The sequence below is a fragment of the Anolis carolinensis genome, chromosome 6 (genome assembly GCF_035594765.1).
Source record: "Anolis carolinensis isolate JA03-04 chromosome 6, rAnoCar3.1.pri, whole genome shotgun sequence".
Classification (NCBI taxonomy): Eukaryota; Metazoa; Chordata; class Lepidosauria; order Squamata; family Dactyloidae; genus Anolis; species Anolis carolinensis.
In genome coordinates this window covers 13,964,033-13,974,945 of record NC_085846.1, presented here as the reverse complement: position 1 = coordinate 13,974,945, position 10,913 = coordinate 13,964,033, and the positions used below count along the sequence as shown (strand labels likewise).

At 42.0% G+C, this 10,913-nt stretch overlaps 1 protein-coding gene across 1 annotated transcript; it reads left to right on the top strand.

The window, feature by feature from the left end:
- Positions 1–41: 41 nt before the first annotated feature.
- Positions 42–10,698, top strand: LOC100567281 (zinc finger protein with KRAB and SCAN domains 1). Its single transcript, XM_062957969.1, has 5 exons — positions 42–288; positions 3,806–4,795; positions 5,770–5,896; positions 6,376–6,483; positions 7,845–10,698. The coding sequence occupies exons 2-5, from the start codon at positions 3,968–3,970 to the stop codon at positions 9,236–9,238; spliced, it is 2,457 nt and encodes an 818-aa protein (XP_062814039.1). The 5' UTR covers positions 42–288; positions 3,806–3,967; the 3' UTR covers positions 9,239–10,698.
- The last annotated feature ends 215 nt before the right edge of the window (positions 10,699–10,913 follow it).

Genomic DNA, 10,913 nt, shown 5'->3' with positions numbered 1-10,913 from the left:
AAATGTCACTGCGAACTACTTGTGAGCCAACTGCGCATGCGTGAGATGCAAGGCAACGCAGGGAGAAAGGCAAGGCGATGGCGACGGAAACTCGTTCCCTTGCGCCTTTCAGAGTGACAGCCCTGCCAGCCTATCGCCGTCGCCCTCAATAGGCTTAAGCCTACCTCCTCCAGATACCTGCCATTGGCAACAGTCGCAGAACAGGATCTGCCTGCTTCAGCAAGTGGACTGTGGGAAAGGAGAGGCAGGGGGTGCGATCCAAGGGGCAGATGCCAAAAGAAAGGCCAGGTAAGATCGGCCAGGGCTGTGGGGGCTGCGTGGGTTGATCCCAAGTGATCCCAGGATCTCTGCCCTTATTTTTAGGGACACTTGTGGGCCAGTGCTATGGTGGGTGTGAGTGTCATATAAGTCAGATATACTAAAAGAAAACAGATTTAGGAAAAACACTAAGGGTGCATCTACACCAGGCCTGGGCAAACTTGGGCCCTCCAGGTGTTTTGGACTTCAACTCCCACCATTCCTAACAGCCGGTAGGCTGTTAGGAATGGTGGGAGTTGAAGTCCAAAACACCTGGAGGGCCCAAGTTTGCGTAGCATTGAGCCAGAGCAGTTAAAGTGGTGTCAAAACTGTCAAACTGCATTAATTCTACAGTGTAACCAATTCATTCCAGCTCTTTCGACACATTGATTAATTGACCAAAGCAGGAAACTCAGATCCTCTTTGTAGATGGATAGTTTGTATTATTCCCTTTTTTTCTTGCGCCATAGGGCAAAGGCTGGGGAAGCTGCCTTTGGTGTAACTGCCGCTTGCCTTATCAGTCAAAGCACTAATCAGACGTTATTTGATATGTTATCCAAGGCTTTCATGGCTGGAATTACTGGGTTGCTCTGTATGGCTGTGTTCCTGCAGTATTCTCTTCTGACGTTTCACCCACGTCTATGGCAGGCATCCTCAGAGGTTGTGAAGTCTGTTGGAAACTAGGCAAGTGGGGTTTATAGATATGTGGAATGTCCAGAGTAGGAGAAAGAACTCTTGTCTGTTTGAGGCAAGTGTGAATGTTGCAATTGGCCACCTTGATTAGCATTGACAAGCCTTGCAGCTTCAAAGCCTAACGGCTTCCTGCCTGGGGGAATCCTTTGTTGGGAGGTGTTAGCTGGCCCTGATTGCTTCTTGTCTGAAATTCCCCAGCTAATGCTAATGTATACTAATGCTTTTATGTCAAGCCACTTTGAGTTCCCTTTGGGGAGATAATGTGGGATAAAAATAAATAAATATAATAATAATAATATAAAAATACTACAGTGGGGAACTGTGAAGTGGGACAATGCTGAAACTGGACATGAATCTGATGCTTTAAAATAAAATAGAAGGAGTTTACCCTATTTGTCTAAAAATAATTTATCTTATTGTTCTTTAAAAATATATTTATTTATTTATTTACTACATTTATATGCCACTCTTCTCACCCTGAAGGGGACCCAGAGCGGCTTACAGATCAAGAGAATATACAATATAAGCATAGCACAATATAAGCATTAAATTACTATATTGTACTATATCATTATATGGTAATATTATTAGTAATATTACATTTAATATATAATTAATATTATTATATTGTATTATTAGTAGTATCGTATTGTATTTCTACCAGAGCAGCAGCTTGCCTTTGTTTTCTTTGAATGGCCTTGCAGCTTCAAGACCTGGCTGATTCCAGCCTGGGGGAATCGTTTGTTGGGAGGTGTTTGCTGGCCCTGATTGTTTCATGCCTGGAATTCCCCTGTTTTCTGAGTGTTGTTCTTTATTTACCATCCTGATTTTATTTACTGTCTTCTAAAATCAGGACAGTAAATAAAGAACAACACTCAGAAAACAGGGGAATTCCAAGCATGAAATAATCACGGCCAGCTAAATGTCAGGAGAAAATGCTTCTGGAACATGGCCATACAGCCCGAAAAACTAACAGCAACCAGACATTACTCATTTGCAGTCTCGATATATGACATTTCTTTATTGACAAACCCTGGAATCCCTCAGCCAACATGGGCCCAGTATTAGAGCTTGAAAAGCCCTACAATCCCCATCCCACCAGAAAAGTAGGATCTTGGCACTCAACACCAAACAGCGTATAGGGCAGAGCTTTCCAGACTTTTCATGTTGGGGACACACTTTTTAGACGTACATCCTTTTGCGACATGGTCTTTCCGTTTTACTGGCAAACCAGAAGTTAAATCAAACCCTTATAAGATTTTCATATATTAATATTAAATAATGCATAATATATATAAATTTAATATAATCTTTACTGCATAAAGAAGGTCTGGAATTTTTACTTTATATTTATGTACTACAGTCGATTCTTGTGTAACCGCTCCATGGAGTTCATCACAAACATAATTGTCAACAGATTTTTCTTTTCCTAATTAGAAATGTATCCATTTTAGTGGCATTTACTGTAACTCAATCAACAAATGGTGCAAATTATAAAACAATAACTACTGTACCTACACCAGTTTTTGTTTGTGGGGGCAGGAGCATTTTTCATGCAACATGCCTAGGGACTACAGGTAACACATTAGTGTGTCCGGACACATAGTTTGGAAAGCTCTGGTATAGAGATTTGTAGTTCTGTTTGGACTAGGAGGTCAGGTATTTTGTGATCGGTCCTGGCCTTTTGCTGATGGAATCTGGAAGAGATGCATAATAGCTTTTCCTAATTACAGGATACAACCTACATTTCCTTCTGTAGCTGAAAATAGTTTTAAAACCTAAGAAACACACATTTGTTACATGATGTCCAGGTTGTTCACAAAATAAGGTCACCTGATAAAACCTAGTACAGGTTGAGCATCCGTTTTCCGAAATTCAGGAATATTCCAAAATCCACAATTTTCCACATGGGTGGCAGAGAGAGTGGCACCTTTGATTTCTGATGGCTCAATGTACACAAAAGTTTTGTGCACAAAATTATTTAAATTATTGTATAAAATTCCCTTCAGATTATACAGGGTGTTTGAAAAAGAACTCCCTAGTTTTAAGTTAAGACACATTAAAACTAGGGAGTTCTTTTTCAAACACCCTGTATTTGGATTACGAATAAAACCCATGCTTAAAATCAGATGTCATCTCCAAAAGATCTCATGATGTATCCATATGCAAATGCAAGTATTCCAGAATCCTAAAGAATCCAAAATGCAGACAAAGAAATGAGGTACTCTTCTCACAACTCCCTGGGAAGGGGATGCAAAATGTGGTGGTCAATGTGAAAAAGCTACTGTTAAACAGTGAGAAATCTTCCCAAGGTATCAGAGAGTCATAGAGCACTAGCCTGAACCCCCAGAATGAGCTTAGTGTGCCAATTGTGTTATACTATTACATATTAACTAGCTAAAGTACCTGGTGATGCCTGGGTTAGGGATTTTGTGGTGCTATTTATTAGAAATAATCATTGTTTGATTTTGGATTTTATGACTGGTCCCATTAGACAATGCATTAGGATGTGGGTAAACTATAACTCTCATCATCATCTGTCATTGTCCCCAAACTGCACCCACCCAATAAATGTTTATGGGACGCAGGGTATATAGCTATATAAATAAAATATGTATAAAAATCAAATACTTACTAATAACAAATTAGCATTTGCAAGGCTTGCTAAACAGGCTGATTTTCCTTTTTTAATGATGTATAGCTGAAGCATCTTCTGCAGAATCTACTGTAAACACTGTGCCATAGATTCGTGTAAATGTCTAAAACAGCCTCAAGGTGATGTTCAGAAAACTTTTCCTGTTGCCAATTTTTTCAGGACCTCAACATTGAGCTAAGGGAGCCCATTTGGGATTGGGACACACAAGTTAAGGAGCAGTGATCTAGAACATGGAGAGAGTGATTGGGTTCAGTCTGGTGACTTCCTAAGAAAGAGATTTTATACGCTGTGCAATCCAAAGTTTGGAAAGACTTTAAGAAAATGGCCACTGATGTGGAGACCAGATTGCTCCTGGCCAGACGGGTCAAGATGGAGCCCAATACTGAGGAGATAGACAATTCTATCAAACTGGCTGAGCTGCCAAACTTGGTGCAATGTGGAACCATTGGGGATCTGCTCCATGACATAGCACCCCAGCAGTCACCTCCAGGACCCTCTCAGTGCTGGGAGGAGGCTTGGAAGCAAGTCCTAGAAGCATTGGATGCCGAGTCTTTGCCACATGTTCAGAGCTGTGAAAGTGAAGGAACTGAAGGAGCTGACAGCTCTCAGAAGGGCTTAAAAGGAGAAGATGCATCAGAGGAACATGTCTCAGACTCCAGCTTATCTCCTTCCCTGGAAAACATGTGGATGCTTCAGTTCCATCTGGGAGATGATATTGAATCCTGCCTGGAGAGCTTTGAACAGGCAGCCAAGGCCCATCACTGGCCCAAAGAAGAATGGGTAGCCCATCTGAAGCCTCATCTTAGCCCCAAAGCTTTCCTAGCCTGCTGCGATGTAGCTGGAGACTACAACATAGTGAAGGCCAGCATCTTGCGCCACCATGGCATCACTCCAGAGATCCAGTGGCAGTGTTTCAGGCAGTACCGTTACTCCAAATTTAAAGGGCCCAGAGAAGCATACCGGAAGCTCCGGGCCCTTGCGTGGCGCTGGTTAAAGGACCTCACCAAAGAGCAGGTCCTGGAGCAACTCATCCTGGAGCAGTTTCTGGCCATTCTGCCACCAGAAATGCAAAGCTGGGTCAGGCGATGCGGTCCGGAAACATGTGCCCAGGCAGTGGACCTTGCTGAAGGTTTTCAACTGGGTAAGAAGGTAAGAAGGGTAAAGATTGTACATGAAAGAGGATATTCTGACATAGAAAATTGTTCTTTTTTGTTTTAATTTATATCCTGCTAATATATCAACCTGTACTGAAGGCAGAAAGCCATCTGGCTGCGAGAATAGCCTTGATTTCTGTCTTTTCATATTACTTGGCTATTTTTCAGAGAGATAATATATTCACAACATACTGTAAGTATTAGCCTTGCATTTTGAACTCTTTCTTCATTCACTCATTCATTCATAATTTTCCTTGGATGATGTGTTTCTTAGTTCATTTTGCCAATGGAATGAATAAGAGTTAAATGACAGGACCAGTTTAATAGTACTGATTCAACCAAGATTTGCATTTTGCTACATTTTGGGGCTCTCTCATTTGTCTGTTTCATTTGGCCAATTTTTCAAGTTTGTATCCTACTTCTGTCGTGTTAAAATGAATCACTTTTCTTTATGTTCATTTTTTAAATTCTGAAGTTTATGGTTACGTCTTCCCATTCCCACATCAGGATTGTTCATTTCTTTTTCAGAGCCCATCCTCCAAAAGTGTATATGTTTTTCGTGAATACTATATCTTCTTAACAGGCATTTTTGTACATTTTGGTGAACTGCAAATTACAATTTGCAAAAGCAAAATAGCAAAGTAAAACTGTTTCAGGATTGGTGCAAGAAGTGTGAATGATGCTTGTTTGCCTCCTGATTGGGAAGTTTGCTTAGGTTTCACAGGCAAAATTCAGAAAATTTCATTTTTGGACTACAACTCCTAGATTCTTACAGGTGGCATGGCTAGCTGAACTACAAAAATAGTAATTTTTCAAGATTTGGACTAAGTGGGCTGATGGGAGCTATTGAATAGGGGAAGCCTGTGAAGGTTTCTCCCTTCAATGCATTTGGAAATTACTGTGGATTGACTTTTGTTTTCTTATTCCATTTCTAACTGTACTGCTTTCCTTCTCTCCCAACCTGAAAAGCCACCAGTACCATTCAAAGATGTCTCTGTGAAGTTCTCTGATGCAGAGTGGACCTTATTATCAGATAAGCAACGAACATTGTATCAGGACGTCATGCTGGAAAATTTTCAGAATGTGTCCTCTTTGGGTGAGGATTGGCCTGTTTTCAATGGGAACACAAAGACATACATATTTATTACTGGTGTTTTTAATGATTTAATCTGCATTGTTTTTTAATAATTATTAGGGAAAGGGCGTGCTATGTAATAATCCTAATATGAATCCCAATATTAATAATATACCATTGATCTACTGCCCTGCACACAATGATCTTAAAATTTAATAATGTGATGTACTAATGTGGCACACTCCCCACACCCAGTGTACTATTTCCTTCTTTAAAACTGCTAAATTCATAGTGTCACATCCTGAATTGCAGAGGGCTTTCCCTCTGCTTAAGAACTGTGAGAGGACTGGAAGTATCTCTTACTCATGGGATGTAGCAAATCTAATAATGCTAAAACTTACTTAAAAGTGTCATGTAAATATGCCAAGGACAACAGTCTTTTGTTTAAGGATTTTCTAAGCCTACTTGTGACAAATATTTCCTCCTTTCCCTTTTGACAGGATTTCCTCGAGAGAAATACAAGTTAATTGTTCCGATAAAGAAAGGGGGAGAACTGGATTTTCAGGATGATGCTGAAAGAGGATATTTCCTAGAGAGAGAAGTCACAGGTGAGGATAGGGAAGGGCATACACACACATACACAAAAAGAATATTCCATATATGCTTTCCCCCTTCTGGAGTTGCCTATTGTCCTTACCTTATTAATTTCAAACTCTTCTCCTACTTATACCCATCTTTTTCCACTGTTTTAACATTTTTGTGAAGAAATGTGGATATATTCTATTTGTATGATCCAAGAGAAGGGAAGGACAGTAAGCAGATGGAGCAAGTCAGCAGGTCTCACTGTAGTCATGCAAACTTATAGAGTTATCCCTCTGCATTATAAGGTTACAGGCACAAGACCTGCATGAAAGTGGGAAAATAATGAAAAATATAAATCTGAGAAAATACTTTTCTAGGAATCTTCAGGTCTCCCAGTGCAACTCTGTAATCCCCTAGAAATTGATAACAGAGTTGACCTAGAGGACGTAGAGACTCCTAGAGAAACTATATTAATCAAATCCACCAAAGGTGAACCCATAAACGTGGAGATCATGTTGTAACTGGTGAGCATAACAGATGTTCAGGGACTGACTACAGAGTAAGTTAAAGTTGCTGCTTTTTGTCTGTTATTTTGAGTAATATTCCCACAAAAGCAGTGGGGCCCTAGGAAATAAAAGGTTGGAAAGCTAAATTAAACTGGAAACAACCGTGGTATGTGTTGGGACTGAAATGTAAGGTAGCCCCTCGAGCAGGAATTGGGAACTACATTAGGGGAGGGTATTTGCTGTGGAAGTCCAGGCACTAAGCTGAACCAAAAGTCAAATCACAGTGAGGGAAGGCTCTCTTTGTTCAGGCAAAATGCCATGGAGAACAGGAGGAATGCGTAGACTCCCCAGTTAAGTGCCTGGGTGGCAGAGGTGAAAGATTCTTGGTTTTAGTCCCAAGTCCAAAAAGTTCCCAATAGCACAGTATTACAAAGTTGGATAATATGCTGAGTGCTTTTTTCAGGATTTGCCAAGTGTAGAATAGCTAGCTTTTTAATGGCAGGGTCCTCCATTTTTAAAAGCTATGTAACAAGGAGATTTGCTGCGTCTCTGTGCTAGGAAGAGTAACACTCTTGAAGATACAGCAGTTCCGTCATTGAATAAAAAAGTGGAAATTCTGTCTCCAAGGACTCGAATCTTATCTTTATTTTTAAAAACTTCTTTTTTCCCCTTTCAAAATTCTATAGCAGTCAGAGTGCCAAGTACAGTATTTAGGACTATGACTAGATTTTTTGTCTTCTCATGGTTCTTTGAAGGAGATGTAATCCACCCTTATCTTTTAACCTCTCCTTCAAGTAGGACAGTCAGAGCCATCATCATAAAAGAGTTCTCTCTTTTTTTAAACATCAGATAAACCTGCATCCTCTTTTCTTTCGCTATAGGAAATTTGCTGCTTCCAGTTTCTAAAGAATATTGTATGGAAAAGAAGAACATTTCCAAGAAAATGAAGAAACTGACAGAAAAAACTCAAGAGCACTCAGGCCAAGTCCAGTTGTTTGGCAATGAGTCCTCCAGCCCCGAGACACAGCCTCTCTCTCAGAGCCCTACAAAGGTGCCCTCAGTCAAGACCCAACCCACAAAAAGGCGAACATCATCTCCAAAGGGTAGAAAACATCAAAAGAAGGAACGGTGGCCACCAACCCCAGAGGAGCCTGCTTCCAAGAGAAAGCAGTCTCCACTCTCATTGCCGAGAGAAGCACCTGACAAGCAGGAATTGAGTGATGATGCCATTTCAACCCACGACCAGGAACCTGAAGATGTTGCCATTTCAACCCCAAAGTCCTGCAAACGAAAGAAGGGAACGCCACCACAGAGTGGGCCACCAAAACTAAAGAAGCAAGCAGTGCCAATAGGAAAGCACTCGAAGATGAAGAAGAAATCTAAGACTCAGGAAGAGCCCCATGAATCGCAGGAGAAATTTCCAGTGCCAGAGAAGACTTCTCCTCGCAAGAAGAGTCAAAGGCAGCAAGAGGCACAGCAGGCACCATCATCCCCGGATGAAAATGCAAAGCCCCACAAAGTCACCACTGCAGGTGTCACGTGGCATCCACCCTTCAGTGCCACTGTTGCCTCCGACCTCACCTGTCTGGAATGTGGGCGATCATTCAGGCAGAGGGCCGACCTGCGCCACCACCAGTATGTGCACACGAGGGAGAAGCCCTACGCCTGCAGCATGTGCAGCAAATGTTTCCGGCACCCCAGCCACCTCCACATCCACCAGCGTACGCATAGTGGGGAGCGGCCTTACAAGTGCCCTGAGTGTGGGAAGACTTTCTCCCAGAGCTGCAACCTGCGGACGCACCGGCAGATCCACACCGGCAGGAAGCCCTTCCAGTGCTCCGTCTGCAACAAGTGCTTCTACCACCGGTCCAACCTCACCATCCACAAGCGCGTGCATACTGGGGAGCGGCCCTATTCCTGCTCCGTCTGCCCAAAGAGCTTCAGTGACCGGTCCACCCTGGTGCAGCACGAGCGCACGCACACCGGGGAGAGGCCCTACGCCTGCCTTGTTTGCAAGCAGAGATTCAGCCAAATGTCACACCTTACAAAGCACAGGCGGGTGCATCAGGACGCCAGGGGCAAGCCCAAGACAAAGCCCACCGGGGTGCTTGCCCCAAGCCCCCCAAAGAATTGCATGTCACAGCCCAGTGGAAAAGATGGTTCCTTCAAAAAGACAGAGGCCAAGCAGGGCCAGAACAATCTCGCCTCAATCTCAAAAACGTTGGTTTCCTCATCCTCCAAAGATAGGCTTCCACAGAACAAAGTTGCCACATGAACAGGTCACAGGGAACATTTGGCTTATGACTCCCATCAACTCACCCAACATGGGATTGGGGAGTTTGAACTACAACTTCCACAAACCTAGTACAGAAGATGTTTCCAAATGGCAGGGGAAAGGCACCCAAGGTTGTAACATTCCAGGACTAGCGGGTATAAATAAAGATGATGATGATGATGATAATCCAGCACTGAAACACTGTGCCTTGGAGTGTGGTAGACTCTCCTTCTCTGGAGTTTTCTAAACAGACTGAATGGCCATCTGCCAGGAGTGCTTTGATTGTGTATTGTTGTATGACAGGATGGCCCTGTGGTATTTTCAAACTGTGATTTTATGAGAAATCAAAAGGAGCTCTTACGTCAATCATGTCATATCAAAGAACTTGTCAGACTGATATATTTTGAAGTAATGAATGTGAATTGAATAACTAATCCTTTGCTAGTGATAGTTCCTCTTTAGCAGGGATGGGGAATATGTATTTATTAGACTTCAACTCCCATCTTCCCACACCATTGGCAGTGCTGGCAGCAGGCTGATGGGAAATACAGTCCAACTTCTGGAGGGTCACAGGTCAACCTCCTATTGCCCTGCATCCTACCACTTGTGCTGTTGCTATAGATTCATCTGAATAGAGTAAGATTATTTTTTAGATTATCAAATCAGAAGAATTGCCATAAATTATTGTACATAAGGAATTCTATATTTAGAGAGGAGAGGTTGATACTCAATGCCAGATTTTAGACATGTGTGTCATCTTCCTTCATGGAAAGCCCATCCAGTTTTAAGAAATTAGATTTGCAGTTTTTAAATGTGACCTAGAAATATGTATTTATGAAACATGACATCAGTAGAACATTTTATTTCTCATTTTGAATAACTATGGATCTTTCTGGTTCGGATATAAACCAAGATGGGGGAAATGATTTAAACTCCCCTCTATAGGCCTGGTAGCGAAGTGTGTTAAAGCACTGAGCTGGTGAACTTGCAGACTGAAAGGTCCCAGGTTCAAATCCTGAGAGCGGAGTGAGCACCCGCTGTTAGCTCCAGCTTCTGCCAACCTAGCAGTTTGAAAACATGCCAATGTGAGTAAATCAATAGGTACCGCTCTGGTGGGAAGGTAACGGCGCTCCATGCAGTCATGCCGGCCACATGACCTTGGAGGTGTCTACGGACAATGCCGGCTCTTCAGCTTAGAAATGGAGATGAGCACCAACCCCCAGAGTCAGACATGACTGGACTTAACGTCAGGGAAACCTTTACCTTTTTACCCTATAGGCCATGGTCCCCATTGTCTTGACCTAAAGAGGAGCCACAAAGCAGCTCAAGGTGTAAAAAAAAATATATCAAACCCTTGGGAGTTTGGGAAAAAAGTGAATAATTTTTTTAAAATCTGAATAAACTGTAAAGCCATATTTGTGAATTGAAAACAGAAATAAACTATTGGATGCATTGAAGTATTTAAGCTATTTTCTGTCATTCTTGTCTCACCTATATCCATTATTGACAAATATTACATTTAAATCTACATTGGAACTTTAAATATGGTTGGGAGAGCAACACTGATATTGGTTCAAAGGTGACTTCTGCTACATTTGAAGATCCATTTGCTGTATGTTTACTCAAGAGTAAATCTCACCATGTTCTATGGGCTTTAATGCCAGGCCAGGGTGTT